At 41.3% G+C, this 19,026-nt stretch overlaps 1 protein-coding gene across 3 annotated transcripts in view; it reads left to right on the forward strand.

Moving 5' to 3' along the window:
• Window positions 1–15,499, forward strand: part of foxp4 (forkhead box P4) — a 91,920-nt gene extending 76,421 nt beyond the window's left edge. Inside the window, exons 11-19 of one of the 3 annotated variants that reach the window (XM_034135020.1) lie at window positions 573–656; window positions 2,340–2,387; window positions 2,592–2,817; window positions 3,379–3,455; window positions 3,551–3,652; window positions 7,308–7,429; window positions 7,987–8,053; window positions 9,381–9,547; window positions 10,158–15,499. In XM_034135020.1, coding sequence (XP_033990911.1) covers window positions 573–656; window positions 2,340–2,387; window positions 2,592–2,817; window positions 3,379–3,455; window positions 3,551–3,652; window positions 7,308–7,429; window positions 7,987–8,053; window positions 9,381–9,547; window positions 10,158–10,305 — 1,041 coding nt within the window. In that variant the 3' untranslated portion in view covers window positions 10,306–15,499. The remainder of the gene's footprint in view (window positions 1–572; window positions 657–2,339; window positions 2,388–2,591; window positions 2,818–3,378; window positions 3,456–3,550; window positions 3,653–7,307; window positions 7,430–7,986; window positions 8,054–9,380; window positions 9,548–10,157) is intronic. The other 2 variants (XM_034135021.1, XM_034135022.1) reach the window with 2 other exon arrangements.
• Window positions 15,500–19,026: the final 3,527 nt, after the last annotated feature.

Genomic DNA, 19,026 nt, shown 5'->3' on the forward strand with positions numbered 1-19,026 from the left:
AAACAGCGTTTAGCTGAGCGCCTGAAGCCACCACCAGGGAACACAAAGTGACAGAGAGGCAGCTGGTGTCACATCACATCAGGACGTCCGTCTCTCTCTCTCTGACAAGTCACTTCATCCCTCAGCGGCCCACCACTCTACCCTCCAACAGCTCACACACAGCAGCCCAGGCACTGTGTTTAAATGTTTTATATTTACACATCTCTGCAGTGTGTGAGTATGTTAATGGTGCTATCTGTCTTAGTGTAGATCCGTTGTTTCTGGAGGCTACATGTGTGTACACTTGTACTTTCGCACAAACACAGACACAGGATGCCGCGTTTCCACAGGCTGTAGCAGCACCCATTAAAAGGCAGTTAACAATGTCAAACAGGGACGAGTGTGTCTGCAGGCTAGTGTAAGTGTGGGAGAGAGCTCCGGGTGTCGAGGCGGATGACTTTCATAATCGTCTCTCTGCCTGAGGTGTAATTGCAATTGTAATTCTGTGTCAATACCGCGAGATATCAATCTAAGCATTATGGAGTGAGATAAAGTGTTTTTCATGGCGGTAACCACCCTTGTTTGTTTTACAGCTGTCAAAAGAGAGTGAGCGACTTCAGGCCATGATGACCCACCTGCACATGCGCCCCTCAGAGCCAAAGCCTTTTAACCAACCTGTGAGTACACACTTCTTACCCAAACCCAAAATAGCATGACTTCATATTCTACCCTCGTACCCCAAATCTTTACCTACTATTTACTTACAACTCCTTTTAATCGAACAGTTTCTCAATCCCTAAACCTTCTTGGGATCTCTTACTGTCTAGCTTGGTATCTACGCCCCCTATTGACCAGTGAGGGTTAATATGTTATTTTAAAATCCTAGGGACAACTCTGTCTTTTCCTTTTTCATTGTACTCTCTGTCTTTTTGTTTCATTGTGTGTCCCTCTTCATCTCTATCTCAAAAACTGTCATGATAATGTACATTGAATTCCGCAAAAATATTCAAACTGTCTCCAAGTCAAACTTCAGTTCTACATTTGATTCAACATTTGAGATTTTTAATTTGCTAGCTTGTAAGAGAGAGAGAACAGCCAAAGCAGTCTCTCACAGTATTTTCAATGTGTGTCCACAGAAGGGATAGAAATGTGATGTGATGTGAGTGCATGTGTCTGTGTGTGTGTCCACACTGGTTGGTGAGGTTGTTATTAGATATCTAATGAATATTTCATTATTCAGATTGACGAGGAGTCTTATTAAAATATGAAGATGTTGGAATTAATTGTCAATTAGAGGTAGAGTGTCTTAATTTGAGGGGATGTAAATGGGTGCAGCCGAGTGGCAATATGCGTGTGTGTATGAGTGTGTGTGTTTGTGTGTGTGAATGATGCGTTGATCGCTGGGGGATCAGCTGCTATTAACATCTAATGGGAAATCAGGAAGAGGCGTGTTCTGTCACCACCGGAGACGAGCCTCGGGGTCAGGGATTGGAGGAGGAGGGGCAGGGGAGGAGCGTCAGGAATGGAAACAAAGCTTGGCCTCAATTAACAGGGTTCGACTGTTGCCGTGGTGATGTGGCAGGGTTGCAGCGTTAATGAAGTACCTGTTAAACAGCCCCGCCCCCTCCAGTCTACTTAAATGGTACAGAGAGGGGGCAGAGTAAAGAGAGGGCGATTCACACATTTTACATATGGACAACACACACACACTCACACAATCACAAACAGGGGTTTAATTAGTCCTAAACTAGGAGCCCTGCAACGCCTGTCCCAGAGAGACTGGGAGTACTGGTTCTGTGTGTGTGTGTGTGTGTGTGTGTGTGTGTGTGTGTGTGTGTGTGTGTGTGTGTGTGTGTGTGTGTGTGTGTGTGTGTGTGTGTGTGTGCGTGTGCGTGTGCGTGTGCGTGTGTGCGCAAGGCTCTGCCTAATTGGGCCGTATTGGTCCGTGAAGACTTTGCCACCGCAGAGTGCATGTGTGTGTTCCCTTCTTACAAACACGCTGTCGTGTGGTTTTGTATTTGTAAACGCAGGGTTAATTGCAACCAGTGCTGTGTGTATAAATAAAGTACATGTGCATGGTGTGTGTGGCTATTCGCAAGAATGCATTTGGTAAAGTACTGTAGGGACACAAACAAGAGGAGTGTTTGGACCTTACATTTTTTATAGGTTATTTAACTTAACTTCCTGGATATAGCAACTTATACTGCTATAGGTTAAATAATTAAATTACAACTTCAGTTGTATTCATATTCTTACATACCTAGGAGGCAAAACCGTTAAGAAGCACAATTTGTTTTGTATGTACATGATACACAAGCTCTGTCTAATACATTGATATCACCTGACTCTGTCCTGTGTAGATGGCGCTTCTCTGTAAACAGCAGCCCAGCAGATTGTGGAACCTTAACGTAAATATAAGAAAAGCATCAATCAGATATAAAATCCATTGCATTCACTAAAACATTGAGGTTAGGATGAGGCTAGGAAATAATACATTTTTGTGTGTGTTGTGTTTTAAAGAAGGGCAGAATTTACAATTTTTTAGTGGATTTGATAGGTAGAAAACGATGAGACCTGAACCCTAATGTCTGCGTTTCTGTGTCTCTGTCTAGCTGAACCTGGCTTCCGGTGGCTCTCTGTTAAAGCGGGAAAGCGATATGTACCCAGAGGGTCTTGCTCACCCCCCCACCTCAGCTGCCTCCCCAATCACCCCAATGCGCCAGGGCCCCTCAGTCATCAGCTCCTCCAGCCTGCACTCACACTCCCACTCCCACTCGCACGGGGTCGGGCCCATACGCAGGCGCAACTCCGACAAGTACTGCACCCCCATCGCCTCAGGTAACATACACTCACTCAGTACCTGCCTTTTTAGTATTAGGCAGATCAAATGATTTTGTCTCACAATGGACTTAGATTTACTCTGTTTTTTGACACACTGCTTTAGTTACTTTTTTTCTTCAAAAAGTTCCCTGGAAAAGCAACTTCATATGTTTTACTTTAATTTATCACTCAAAGAATTATATAATTGATGCCATCTTTTTTTTTTTTTTTTTTTTTTTTAATATTTGTTTAAGAATGAAGTCAAGTTCGCAAAGCTTTGAATAATATAATAAGAATAAATAAATGATTGGCTTCTAAAGAATATGTAATATTATGTATCTTTACAAAGCTGTGCTCACCACAGTTCTCACCCATAACAATCTGCTTGACCCTTGAATAAATAATAATATCAAACGTTTAGATACAAGCGGCTAAGATATTCTTTATTTTAGATTTTCATTCCTTTTTATTTTATGGACTTATTGATATAAAATCCCACTGAGAATCTGCTTATTGTTTTACATGTATTGCATTACAAACACCAGCTGAATTATAATGATCATACCTCTTTGTTTTCAGAGCTGGCTCAGAACTGTGAGTTCTACAAGAACGCTGATGTCAGGCCTCCTTTTACTTACGCCTCTCTTATACGCCATGTAAGTCCCTCCAATGATCCAGTTTCACTATATCTTCTTGCCATCAGTATTTTCCCCTCTCTAAATCTGATTGTGTCTCCTCTCTCCGTCCTCAGGCCATACTGGAGTCCCCAGACAGACAGTTGACTCTCAATGAGATCTACAACTGGTTTACACGGAAGTTTGCCTATTTCAGGAGAAACACAGCCACATGGAAGGTAAAAGCTCATGCTATACACACTCTCAGTTGTGCTTTGTCTTTCTCAGAACTAACTAAATGTCAACTCAACAAATAGAAACCAGACCATTTAGCAAATGGGGTTTGGAGTTGTTTAAATGATGTAGAAAAAGAACAGCGCCATATTTAGAAAATGAAAGTTGGACCGCGGCTCTGAATGGTTGGAAGCTGATTCAATCAAAGAGCAATATTTTGACTCAAACTATAATGTGGTATACAACTCTGGCTGGATGAAAGCTGCTCTAATTGACTGCAGAGCAACTGTGGTCTGGGTCTACTGATGAAGCCCCTAACCCAAGCAGATGCCAGCTGAGACCACAATGAGAGAAACAAAAACTGAAGGCAGATCTTGCAGTGTTAGAAACATTTGGATTGGCCAATATGACTTCACTCTGCCGAAAATGTATTCATTGTTTAGGGTTAAATGTAGCCCTTACACTCAGGATGATACAATGACACACACACACACACACACACACACACACACACACAAGGTAAAAAGCACAAAGGTTTTAAAGCTGACTTTGCTCAGCTCCTAAAGATTTGACTGATTTGACAGTTATTGGCTCTTTCATTCCTTTATGAGACACTTTCCTACTGCTGCACTCATTATCTCTCCCTTCCCTCACTCTCCCTTTTCCTCTTTCTCCGTCTCCCTCCATCTCGGCCCTAAACAATTCTCTCACCTCCAACACGGCACATGGAGTCGGCCCCACTTAGCCCGGTAGAGCCACAATCTAGCTGTTATACAGCCTCATTACAGAGATGCACATAAAAAGCTGACAGACACACACACTGCTCATGATCACACACATTGAATTCTCCCTCTCACTCTCCTCATCCCCCTCACACACCTGGCCTGATCCCACCATTGTAGGTGCTGACCCATTTCTACCCAAAGCTCACACTAATTTGAGTGTCAGTTCCTCCAGAGAGGTAAAGCGAGAGAACGAGCAAAGGGGTGAGAGAGGCAGTGAGAGGAGGGTGAGGAGAGACCCCATCCTCCTTTTAATGGCCCTAAACTAAGGAGGGAGGGATGAGATGATGATGGAGGGAGGGGTGCAGAGAGGGTTAAGAGATGGGGCAGCCAGGAATATCTTTACCTCCTCATCTGACTTTTATGAATTTTAACTATTAATGTCTGGTGTCTGCTTCCTGTGCCGTTGGCCTCGCAGACCTTTAAATATAGCTCGGCATGGCCTTATGTATTTATATAGCAGCTCAGCGAGTCAAATAGGGCCGTAGAGATGTATGTCCTTTAATAAGCCGTTATATTTCATGAGGAGAGCAGCGGTGTCAGGGAGCGGAAGTCATTGATCATAGGAACGAAACGGACAGAAAATGAGGACGGGACAAGAGAGAGAAAGAGAGAAAAAGACAGGGTGAATGAGAAAGGAGGAGAGATGAATGTTGAGTGCTATTTCAAGGTGATGCATGATGGGTAGGATTCGTTGAAGAAGAGGTTTTATTTTCTGTTTAACTTACCAGAAAAAAACGTTGTTTCTAGTACAAATCGCATTATTATCGAGTATTGTACTGAAGAAACAATGTGTACCTTGTCATGCTACATTATATTTTTACTACACACTAAATGGTTTAACTTTTATTACATTACAGTTATTTTTACCATTTCAATTAATACATACGTACTTCGCAGGTTATTGAAAATGATGTTATATGCTGATCACACATTCATCAGTAATAATTATCATGTAAGTCAACTTTATTGTCAATCTCAAAATATCTTTGTACACACAGAAAGATCGAAATACTGTTTCCCACAGTCCCGAGGTATAAAAAACTCACACATTAAAATGCAAGAACACTGAATAATTTACAAAAAAAACACAAAATAACTGTTTACTTCAAGTAAGCAGGATATATATAAAAAAGATGATATAACATAGTTCAAATGGGAGTGCAAAATTGTCCATAGCAGCGTAAAAGTGACTGGTGCTGGATTTTTTGTGTCTGTGGGGGGGGGGATATGATAGTAACGCTCACAGGGGGGCTATTTATGCATTTTGAGATGCTGAGAACATTTTTCTTATAATATATACATATAATTCATAGTATTTCCAGTGCTTCAACACTTTGTCCACTAACGTGATCTCAAAGTCATCACATATAAGTTGCTTATTTATTAATAATTGTATTTATCATTGTGCCTGCTCACTTAAATTCCTATTTAGGATCATAGGGAAGTAAAGTGTCACAGTGAGGCCTCAGCAGAAACACAACCAGACTGATCAAATATTCAAACATTTTGAATTTGAAGAAACCTGATATAAATGTAGTCTAATTTTTCCATTTCTTTTTTTGTTCGACACAATCGTCTTCCTTCCTAAAATTTGGCCTCCAGCTCCCCCCCCCCCCCCCTCCCCTCTTTCAGCCGGAGGGAGAGGAGATGAGTGGCACATGTGCTGTGACCCACTGTAAATGACTGCTAATGTTTTAACTGGGAGAATTAGGCTTTCATCACGGAGACGAATGCAAATAGCACTGCAATAGCACTAGTGTCTGGCGTGTGTATCTGTGTGTGTATCTGTGTGTGTGTGTTTGCACTGTCAGGGTGGCGGGCGCAGATTGGGGTCAGACTCATTTACAAAACTTAGCATCACGGCTCGGGGGTTGAGGGGATGCGGGGGAGAAAGGGTTCCTCCGCTGATTATGGCTTGTGTAATTACGTGTGTGTGTTTGTATGCGTGTGTGTGTGTGTGTGTCTGTGTGTCTGTGTGTGTGTGTAATTATGGCAAGGAGTGATGCATGCCTGGCCTGTCCCTCCCTCTCGGCTTAGAACAACGTGTCAGAGAGAATATGCAGGATTTAATTATAGACGAATTAAAATTGGTAATGAAATTGGGCATGAACAAACTACAAATAGCAGATGAAAAGGGAGGCCTGTCCCTGGGGGGGTGAGACGAAGATAGCGGTGTGCCTGCCTGCGTGCCTGTCTGAGTGCCTCTGGATGTGTGTGTGTGTGTGTTTCTGTGTGTGTGCCGATGGTGACTGATTAGAACAATTCTGAGATAAAATGACGCTCCTAGAGAACTGCTACCCTGTATTGGCACTGTACATATCTACGGTGTGTGTGGATAAAAAGCATCCTCAGGTCACAATACTTAAAAGGTAACTGAACACCGAGCTGGAAAACATTGTTTGTACTGAACACACCCTGAGTGAGTCGTTTTACCTCCAGCCAAGAGAGAGGAAATAAAAAAAACTATTTCTGCTGGTTTTGAGTTTCTCCTCAAGGACATATTTATTTATAGAAGTCATGGAATATCATTGAAATGTATGAAGTAAAGTTTAAAGTATTTAGGGAGAATAACTTCTGATATTAACAAGAGACATCAGAGAATATTAGTCACTTAACAGATAAAACTGAATATGTCGTGTATGATTATTTAATGCATTCCTTGCATGCTGGTGTTTTTTCTCCACCACAAGCCAAACTTTTGATTCCCTTTGAAAAGGGAAAAAAAGAAGAGGTCACAAAAATGTTTAATAAAATGTGACAAATCTTATTAAATATTACACTATGAATGAAAATAAAATACCTTCGCTAAGCAATTGTAAACTTGTCTTCAGTGATGTTAAATTCCTTCCTCTTTTCTCTCTCTCCCTTTTCCCAGAATGCTGTGCGCCACAACCTGAGTCTGCACAAATGTTTTGTTCGCGTTGAGAACGTGAAGGGGGCTGTGTGGACTGTGGATGAAGTTGAATACCAAAAGAGGAGACCACCAAAGATGACCGGGTAAGCACACACACACACACATTTGTTTTCTTGGTGCACAGTTGAGGTTGATGTGAGTGCGAGCTTATGGGTGCTGGCACTATGATTGCCTAAATGGACCCTCTATTATTACCAGGAGGCCAACTCAGCTTTCCTGTAAAAAGAAAAAAGGAAAAAGAGCTGCTGGTTTATCGTGTGCGCACTGTGCTGTATGTGTGTGTGCTGTGTGTGTGTGTGTGTTTTTCTCTGTTTGTCGACACCATTAGTAAGCAGCTGTGTGAGATGCAGGAGAGAAAAAAACCTTGTTAGCGTATGTAAACAGATGTTCTCTCCAACCACCAGAGAAACCAGGGATAATTACACACACACACATACACACGAACACACCTGCATGCCAGATATTAGACACTTTCATATGTGTGTGTGTTTTAGCATCTGTTTACAGTCTGTGTATGTTTCTACTTGTAACAAACATATTTGAGAGATCTCTCAGAGTGCTTTGGCTGAGGTGACATCTTTTCACATGTGCGCTCAATCTGTGATTCTCACTCCCTCTCCCCCTCTTCGTTTGTGTGCAGAAGTCCCACTCTGGTGAAAAACATGATTTCAGGCCTCGGCTTTGGATCCCTAAACGCCAGCTACCAGGTAAGGAATGCCCTCTCCTCCCCCCCCCCCCATGTCTCTCTTTCCTCTCACTCTCACACACACACACATACATAGCAGCCAATCGCAATCAAGGGCACTAATATCAATTCCCTCTTATAATTAGCAGATTCCCTAACGACGTTCACACCACCTCCCTCCGCCGCCTCCCTCACCGACACACACTCTCACCTCCCACCTCACTTTCTCACACATGCGCCACCCCTACCTCTGCACGTACACACACTAGACACATCTCTTCACTCCTACGCAGACACACACACATGCAATTTTGCCACTGAAATGATTTATAGCGTCGAGTAGTTGTCAATTAAGGTTACCGCATAAAATTATCGCCTGTCCCAGAAAATCCATCTCTGAGCCAGTGAGACTTCCCCTCCTTTTGTCTTTTTCCCCCACATCCTGTGTGAGGGGGAGATGTGGTGAGTCTCTCAGCTAGTGTCCAACCTGTCTCCCCCCCCACACACAGCTGGATGTGGAGCAGTGACACAAGCCGCCCTGTTGGCTCAGTTGTTTTCCCCTCTGCAGACATTGATGTTCCGCCGTGTGCGTTTAAGTTGAGGTGGTGGATCAGTCCCGCTCAACGTTCCTTTTGAAACTTTCACATGACTACACACACACACTTATGACAGGGACAAGCCATGGTGGGGGAATGCATTGTATATAAGTGCCCCCTAGTGGTTTGTCAAGTTCACTAGCAAGTTAGTGGATCTGAATGTGCTCCATGTGGAAGATCTCTCATACGACGCAAAGAAAAGACTATCCATCCATTATTGAAGATCTGACCATTTATTATATTATTATTCACATCTATTTTAGTGTCAACACATTTTGAGTAGTACAGTTAAAATGTACAATGATTAGTTGATTGGCAGAAAAATTGCCAGCAACTATTTTAACAATCAAGTCAGTTTAAAGTAATTTTTAATGCAGAAAATGCCTCAGTTAAATATGTAAATTCCCTGCTTTTCTCTGTTTATATTATAACAAACGGTATATCATTTGTTTTGAACTTACTAAACCATACCTAAACATTTTTAAAAACTGTGATTTCTCAAGATCTTCTCAGATTTAATTGAATAATCTATTTTAAAAAGATGGCAGATTAATAGATAATTAAAATAATTGTTAGTCCTAATATCAGCCCTAAAGTCAAGTAAAGCTAGACGTTTTACTGGTTGTGGTGGACATATAATTTCTAGACACCCTTTCATTATATCACCTACCCCTTTTGTCGTTATCATTAAGCTTCTTCTGATTTGATGAATCTTTTTTAAAGAAAAAACTTTATTTTGATGTTTTTGTTCAGGCGGCTATGGCAGAGGGCAGTCTGTCCCTGCTGAGCCCCTCCATGATGTCCCCCTCTGCGGCCAGCCTCAACATGCTGCATGTGGGCCACGATGATGTCAGCTCCACCGTGGAGCAGGTCAACAGCAACGGCAGCTGCAGCCCCACGCTCAGCCCTCACCAGTACAGGTACACATGGAGCTCAGACACACGCACACACATAGAGCCACTGTATAAGACTAATAGTGACATGTTTATCAGCAATCAAGGTTGTCTATCAATATTTTATTCATATAATATAGATATAAGGGCTAAACTGATAAAAACTATTGTTTTTCACACTTGTTCCCTATGATGAAAATTATTTTTAGATATATTTGTTACAGTAAATGTATTTTGCATTGTGCCTGCAAAATAAACAACACAAAAATAAATAGAAGATGGCTTAAAAAAAGGAAATCATTTAATTTAATGTGAGCACATTTTACATAACTGTTTAAGACATAAAAGACTTAAACACTACGAACTATTTTATACATACACCAACAAAAAACATAGCTGTTGATATTGTGTATCTGTTTTGTGCTTTGGTTGCGTCAATTGTACTATAAATTGACTGCATTTAATGCAACAACAATAACCTCAAAGCTACCTGGATAACATTCTAGAAAAATACATTTAATTTAATTTAAACTAGATTAAAATGTCACAGAAAATATTTAGCATGAGAAATTCTGCCATTGGCCTCTGCCTTTATGACTTGCCCCCTCGCCTCGCTAACATCCGTTTGCTCCTTCAGCCACCATGTGCATGTGAAGGAGGAGCCCACCGATCTGGAGGAGGACATCCGGTCAGTATCTCTCCTGTCCGGCGCCACACACAGCCTGCCGTTGCCGAGCGACGAGCGCGACCTGGAGGAGGATCTTCCCACAGAGGAGCTGGAGTAGAACAGATGCCCATTGGACCGGAGGGAAATCACTCCCTGAACCCTCTTGTCAGCGTGAAGAGGAAACGATAGCTACAGTACACTTAAGAGAGAAAAAAGAGAATGTTTTTTTTTGTTTTTGAGAAAATGCAAGCAACCAAGGACAACATTGAGAAAAACTCCAAACAGGGTTAGATCTCCGTTACTCGTAAGGCGCTAAAACAAGACAGTGGAACACTGCTTTAGCTCCATGTGTTTCTTTTACAACACTTGGCTCAGAGGTGTAACACCACTTACCGCATATACACAACACAAAAAACACTTACACACACACACACACACAATCACTTGTCAAACCTTGTGTCATCATCCTCCCTGGTCAGCCTCTGTGTAGAGACCCTCAGAGGTTTGGACACACACTCTTCTCCTTGCCCGACCACTCTGCAAACCCCCCCCCACTCGCTGTTGTCCCAGGCTGCCTGGCTAGCTGTTTTATTTTTACGTCAGTTGAGAAGCCACACAGGTGTGCGAGTATGTGTGTGAGTGTGTGTGTGTTTGACAGAGATAGACACACACAGGATCATGTGTATATATATATGTGGAGCAGTCACCAGGGGCTGTGCAGTACACCTCTCCTTTTTCCCCCTCCTTGAGTCAATCACTTGCATTTTCATTTTTTTTTTTATTTGATTGAAATGAAACTGTCGGGCTTCAAGATGGGAAGGGAGGAGGAGCGCTTTCAAAGATTACCTCCAACAGTGCTCCGACACTTCTGCAGAGCAGGCGAGGCTGTGGCCCGGGTCTCTGTCTAAACTTCTGCCCCCCCCCCCCCCCCGAACATCTTTTTAACTCTTTGCTTCTAATTGAGTAAAAAGAAAATGTCCTTACCCCACCTCAATCCCTTCCCATCCCTACCCCAAAAAGACTGCAGGAATAGGACCATTTGGTGCTGTCCTTCTCCTCCGCTCCGTCTGCAGATGGAGCGATGAGCTCGGAACACTTTGAGAATGAGAAGAAAGGAGGGGAACAGAGAAAAATGAGGGAGGAAGCGTCTACAGAAAAATTGTGACTTAAAAAGAAAACTGTTCATGATTATGGAGTATAACAAGAAAAAAAAGTGTGGTAGCTTTTGTCATTTCCTTTTTTTATTTGATGTTATTATCATTGTTTATTTTTGAGGATCAATATTTCCATGGTGGCGTTCTGTTTCAACGTACCTTTTCTTAGGATGCTGTTTTTGTTTTTGTATTGTAAATTGTTTGATTTATTCTGGCTGTTCACACCATTCCAAATGAGTATTGGCAACAACAAAAAAAGAAAGCGCAGTATTGTCCCAACTTGTGATACCCGACCCCCACTCCTGCCCCTCTCCCTTTCTGTCCCAAGTGTAGCAGGCAAGAAATATGGAAATAGCACTTAAAGTTGCCATTATCCAGACATTATTTAACAGCTGAACCTTTTTTTTATTTTTTATTCTCTCTTTCATTTGTTTTTGGTTGTGTATTTAGTTGAGAAATATCAGTAATGCTTTAAAAAAATATATATTATTACTGCAGTGAGAGAATACCTCATCCCACAAAGGTTCTGCCTGGAACTGTGTCCAAATTGATAAACAAAAAAGGGGGGATTCTTTCTGTGGGACACCAAATGCGGCAACTCTGCTCAGCTTCGATTCAAAGCTCTATGGTTGTAATAGTTACTGTGTAGAAGCTATCTGCAATTCACTGTGTGAGTTTGTGTTAAAGGAATAGCACGTGAGATTTTTTGTTTTTGTTTTCCGTGAGCATAAAAAGCATTACTTTTCTCTACAGTGCCAGACCAAATTTAACATTTATTTTAAACTATTATCTGCTTATTCCCATTTTATTTTTGTTACAGGTAACCAAAGAAATATGTAGAAAACCAAAAACCCTGTAGTTTATTTTGCCCTTATGAGTTTCCTTTTTTTTTCTTCTTAAAGAATTGGCCAAAAGACAACAAACCAGGAGTTTGAATTCTTATTATTGTATTCATATAAATATTGTGTTGACATTTTACATAATTTACAGTGCTGACCATTCCGAAAACCAAAGTGTGTGAAGCAAACTAGGACTCGGAGACATCAAAGCTTTTACATGATAAACGGATACGAATGACTCACATTAGGTATGAGGCCAAAAACTAGTATTAACAAACCTCGCACAGTTCCTCTGAAAAAACTAAAAGAAAGAGAAAAGAAAAAAGCACTTAGAGGTGAAACCCTGTCTCTCCCACTCTCAGGCTAAACTGTGTTCCAAACACAACCCGACTGGCCCTACTGCTGTAAGAGCAGGCCTAAAAATTAGGCACTCGTGAGGCATTTAAACACTTTCCGCTTAACAGGATACTTTTTCTGGTGCTGTCCTAACAAACATTTGGAGTTTTTCAATCTAGGGAACAAACATAACCCTGTTGATCTGTATGTAATATTTGCAGAAAGGGGAAGTGTACTGGACACAAGTCACATCTTTGAAGGAGTTATTCCAAAAACATACATTATTTAATAAAGAGGGAACAAGTAAAAAAAACATACCAATGTAAGAGGAAAACAACCAAGGGACATCATGTAATTGAAAGTTGGGTTCATATTTTCTTACTTTTTGTCAAACTATCTCTTGCACTTCAGACGATTTTCTCTTATTTAATGAAAGAACCTTTCTGATGACTTTGTGTTCAAACAGGACTGTTTCCTGTCACATTAGAGACTGATTTCTAACAAAGTACAAAGTGGCAGACAGACATCTTGAAACGAGATAAAAAACCAAAAATAACACTACCTCCTTTTCAAAACGGTTCAACACATAGCCAATGGGAGACCGAACTAAAATATTTTTTTCCTCCATTCTTACTCGATGATTATAACAAATGCCAAAATTGTTGTTACACATTACTGTATGACTGACAAGAGAAAAAAAAGCTATTTGGCGATCTGGACTCCCTAACACATCTGCTCGAGCCCAAAAACACAGAGACGTTTCACTTTCCATGGAATTAAAAAATGACTACCTCTCCTTAAACCACATCTAAAGCACTCTCTACGCCTCTAAGTGTGTTGTGAAGTGCTCGATATATGAAACTGTTTTTTATCAGCTGACCATATTCCTGCATCGATTAGCTCTGATCTAAGTGAACAGCCTCTCACTGTGTGCTCTGACTGAACATGTGCATATTCATGAACAGAAAACGGTTGTTAAAACACACACAGGAGTAACAGAGGCTTAGAAGCGGGGCTGTGGGTTAGTGCAAACAGAGGCTCTAACCATCCAGATATCCAAAGACCCTCAACACAGCGGCAGCCGCTTCGCCAAAACACTCACAGAGATGCTGAGAGGACTAACACACACTTAAAGAAACTCATCACTACTACTAGTAATATCCAAACCCAGAGGAACTGCTGCATACAGTACATAGATGATCTCTGACTTGTGCTTTAAGGTACACCTGTAAACAAAGCTGTTTTATAAAGATGTAGATTGTTCACAGGTCGTCATGTAACACTTCTGTTCTTTCTCCAGCTTGGCATAACATGATGTATTCTTGTATATTAATGCTTGACTTATCTCTCCAGGGCATTCTTTCCCGTTTTGTCCTTTTGATTTTTCTGATCTCCTGTTTTTATTTTCCGCACCTGTTTAGCTATTGTAAAGCTTTCAGCTCTGATTCCTATACTGTACTGCTAATGCTGAAGTATATGTATTTATCATATTAAGTGCTGCAGGTATCTTGGTTTATTAGTTTTCGTTTTGTTTGTTTCCATTTTTTCAGTTCTTCATAAAACGTCTGGGACGCTGATTTTTTTAAGTGTATTATCTCAAAAAAAAATTAAAAGAATAAAAGTTAGATCAGTGGTTTAGGTAACACCTGTTTGTATATTTATCTTAGCTAGGTCTATTTTGATACTTTTTTGTCTCTGTACTGCATTTATGCATTTTTAAGGAAAGAAAAACAAAACAAATGGAAAACAAACTAAAAAGTTACTTCATTATGTATTGATACCTCAGAAGGACTTTTTCTCAAAGACAGGACCAAAACCTCTGAAAAGAAAAAGAGAAAGTGGAAAAAATGTATGAATATGTAGCCCCTCTCTTGCTTTAAAAAAAAATTGCGGAGCTCTAGAAAGATATTGCTGTTGGTCCTCTCAGGTGCCAATATGTGTCCCAGCTCCCTGTGACCCCTCCCTCTGACTCCTGACCCCTGTCATTCCTGTGCTGAACTCCGACCCGCAGAGCTGCCAATCATCTGCAGGCGCCATGGGGGTGTCACTGAGTCACACACCTGGCTGGTGGTGACCAGTCACAGACCCCATCTCCCAGTCCCAGAAGCAGATCAAAGCCCGACACTGTTGCATTTTTGATACTCCTCCTCATGTGTAGTCTCAATACCAAAATGTGGAATGGCTCTCAGAGATGCAGCTCACCCTCTGACTACCAAAGGCATTGAAGGCAACCATTTGCTTAGTCCAAACTCCTGAACTGTAACCAAACTGTAACCAAACCAATGCCACAACTTTAACCAAACAAAAACCAAGCTACTTCCAAAAGTCTCCATGGACTTCACTGATAGCTGTTATCTCGTACATCCACGTAAAGGTGTTGTAGGAGCGGCCTGCATCCTATTGGCTGGTGACTGACTCAAAGGACACGGGGAGCCCAAATCCTGACTTGTGATTGGACAGTTCTGAGGTGTCATGTGAGGGGGAAAGGGACTCTCAAAGTGGAGCATTGCCTGGCGGTATTATCACGTAGATAGCCAGAATCCGATGGAACTACCACTTCAGCTCTCCTCTGGTTAAACCTAAGGAATGTGTGTACATTTTCAGCAGTGACTCTGTATTGTTTCTTAGTTTCAGTTTACCTGTTTACCTCTCTTTTTCCTTTGGTTTTTGTTCTGTTTCTTGTTATTTGAAAGTGTGACCCGAGGAAGAGGTGGGGACAGGGACTGGGCGGCAGCTTTAGACAGAAAGTGGAGCCCAGCCCTCTGACCCTCCCCCCGGGCAGCCATGTAATGCCAGTCACTGCCCTTTCCTTCATGCTGTATAAAAAAACACACACATATATCTGTGTATTTGTAACCTGAATCTTCTTGTGTCTGTCCATGCAGACAATAAAAAAACTGTACAGTAGGTCTAGTTGCATGTAATCTGTACTAATTATTGACAATGGCATTATAAAATGCAATAAAATACTTATTACACTGTCGATTGCTGCGTCCTTGTTGTTTCTTCTCCAGAAGTAGATAGCTTTGGTTCCTAACTTGTTAAAGGGATCATGATATTATTAAATAATGATTTATTCTTCTAACTTACTCTCTAATTCTTGCTTGCTTTTCTCTTATACATAGCAGGTTAGTTTGACCTCTTAGATTTAACACAGGTCTGCAAAGAAAATAAATATTCTGATCAAATGATCACAACTGCTTCACATAATGTATCCCATAACGCAAAATAAACGATGCTTCCTTTTAAGAGTTCATTCTACTTACAATCACAGGGTATATATAACAAATACCTGTGAAACTACCTACCACAGTAAATAAATACTTTATTTATATTATAATACCTAACAAAATAATGAATCCTGTCTGAAACACAAACTGAAAATGCAGTGATATACCTAAGTATTAAATGAGGCTACTCTAATTTTCACTGTGACCACTGCCAGACTACTTATTATATAAACACTCGACTCCTGCAGTCTCTGATCACTATAATTAGGGAAAACTAATCAAGGCAACTGCTGTTAATAATGAAGGATAGCTGAATGTTCAGAACAAATGTCCTCTTAGCATCCTGTTATAATGTGCCAAATATTACATTTTCTAGTAAAAACTCGTTATGGTGAGTTTCATCAGAAATGGTGTCATCTCACTTTTAACAACAGCTGTCAAAATCTGAGGTGCTTTTATAAAATAAGCTATAAGAGCTAAGGCCCTAAGAAATGTATAGACATATTTCACTATAATCGAACAACATGCACTCTTACACAAACACACAATCCTTAAATTAATATATCAAATCATTACAGTATAATAGTTAATCGATCCTCTCGGAACTGTGACCCTCATTACATGACAAACTGCTGCTCAAACAGAAACATTTCCAGACAGCCTGTGTAAATCATGCAAGGCCTTCAGAGAGGTCAGCATGTGTTGTGATGCAGAGAGTGGCCACCAGGAGGAGTAAACAAACCGGACAACACAAGCAGCATCTCATAAACACAAACCCAGCAACAAACAGCACTGTGGTCCACTGACAGGGTCCGACCAACAGGGTGGGCCAGAGAGTGCAGAACCAACCTGTAGAGTTTGGGATGGAGGGAGTAACATAAATGCAGGTGGTTGAAAATCACTGAATATCATACAGTCTAGTTTTGTGAGACTTCTTTTTCACTCACCCATCATCTTTCCTTCTCTCCCATACTGTCTCTCTACTTCACATGCCCTACAGCTTATCTTTAAAGCTGCATGCGCGCTGCATGGTGGATGTGTTGCCACAGGGAGAAAAAATGGAAACTGGCTGGATGTTATTTGGAAAGTTGAGACTTTGTTTAATCTTGTGCTTTTAGTGAACTTCTCTGTTAGTCAGCTGGGAGGAAACTCACTCTTGACGCTTAAATCCCTGTGACATTTGGTTTTGGGAGAGACCCCATCTTAAGCTTATTACAGTGACACATGCACACGCATACAGAAACACACTCACTGGCATGCACACATCATGAATACTAAGCAGAAACTCAGAACTATATACTGTACTTGTGCAAGGTGAGCCAGGGTGCAGAGCAACACACAAAGAGGTTATTATTGGCGTGGCACAGTAGTGTTTGGCATTGAGCACTGAATATATTTCTTAATGCCCATCTGGACAAAGTGAGCAATAGGTGTGCACACAGGAGTGTGTGCATTGTGCAAACCTGGATACACGTTTATGCAGGACTTGCAGGACTTAATGTGTGCGTATGTGTCTCTGATTGGGTATATGGATGGCTGTTAGTCCCAGACGCATAGTGAGCACTGAGGTCCAGGCAGACCCTGTGAGTCACAAAATAAATGTACTGAGCGCCATGCTAACATCTCTCTCACTGTCATCCTCCCTCACCCGTCTTCCCCTCCTGTCTGTGGCTGAGGGAGTGGGCAGTCCTCCAGTGTGTTGACTTAATACTCAAAACAGCACAACATACTGATGATCTGCCGCTGCATGCATCCACATGGATCTGATTATTCAGTCTAATGCAGGGGTTGTCAAACTCTATGTAAACAGGGGAGAATATTTGAAATGGCCGCCCTCAAAATATCAGGAAATGATCAGTATGCATTGCTTACAGTCATAATAAATCGATTTAAACTTACCAGTCTAAAGCTGACTTTCAAATGTGCTTAAATTGAAAAAAGAGATAAAAAAATATGTTAGTGTTTAGTGTCAAAATAATATCAGAGTTTCTATTGGTATTGATACCAAAGCTAATGTGGGCGGGTGTAATAGACTTAGAATGCATGTTTTGTTGGCCCAAAAGTATTAATATGTTTGTTAGACATTATTATGACATAATACACTATTTTGTTTTTAAAAGACATTGTTATGGCATACTATACTTTTACTTTTTATGGCATGTTTATGGCATGATATAATATAACGTTTTTTAAGACATACTCGACTATTCACTGTTCTATCAAATACAATGCTATGGACTTTTTTATGAAGTACAATAACTTTATTTATTACTTTTTTTAACGACATACTAAACCAGGATTTCTTTATGACTTTTTTATGGCAATAACTAAAGCCTCCAATTAGTGAGTGTCTCTCAGGTAGCTTTTTCTTCCCAGGATCCTCCTCAGAGAGTTCAGATGAGAAAGTGGATGAAACTCCAGAGAGAGAGAATGAGAGTGTGTGAGAGAGTGTGTGTGAGAGAGAGGGCCCAAGCTACAGAACAAAAGCATCTTTGTGAGTGATGGAACACATTTCACACCTCATAGAGTCTTCGCGCCGCGCGCGAGAGAGAGAGAGAGAGAGAGCGAGAGAGCGGAGCGTAAGAGAGGAGAAGGGAGGGCTCCGAGCGAGCTCGAAAAGCTAGGTACTACCGCTCATCTCGTCTTACCCGCGCCTCTCTCTCTCTCTCTCTCTCTCTACCTCTCTCTCTCTACCTCTCTCTACCTCTCTACCTCTCTCTCTCTCTCTCTCTCTCTCTCTCTACCTCTACCTCTCTCTCTCTCTCTTGCTCAATCTCCCAGTAACAACCAGACTGTTCAAAATCACTGAAACAATCAACGTCAAAAGTTTAGAATAATAATCCGATGGTCTCAGCAGATACTCTCTGTGTGTGTGTGGCTCCAGTTTCATTCCCTTGTGAACAGACACCTACACATACACTGTACTCTCTCCCAATCTCTACATTTCCTCTGTCCGCCCCTCCCAGCCTGTCCGCTGATCTGACGCTGGGTATAGGGCCTGGATGTGGTATCTAATGCATTCTGCTCAGAAGTCCTGCAGCAGTGGGGCTCTACGCTCAGTCCTCCAGTGCTGGTGAGCTGGAGAAGCTCTCTCTCTGCTGTATCTCAGCTAACTGGAAGGCCTCTGAAGCCTCGGACCTTTCTAGCTAGAGTTGAAACTTAAGTGCTGTAAACAAAAAAAATGAAACTGAAAGTAAAATACGTAAACATGCAAGTAATCTCAAATAAAGTGCATATTATGATACTCCCTGTATCATAATGGACCTTGAACAATATTTGC

The sequence above is a fragment of the Trematomus bernacchii genome, unplaced genomic scaffold, assembly GCF_902827165.1.
Source record: "Trematomus bernacchii unplaced genomic scaffold, fTreBer1.1, whole genome shotgun sequence".
Taxonomy (NCBI): Eukaryota; Metazoa; Chordata; class Actinopteri; order Perciformes; family Nototheniidae; genus Trematomus; species Trematomus bernacchii.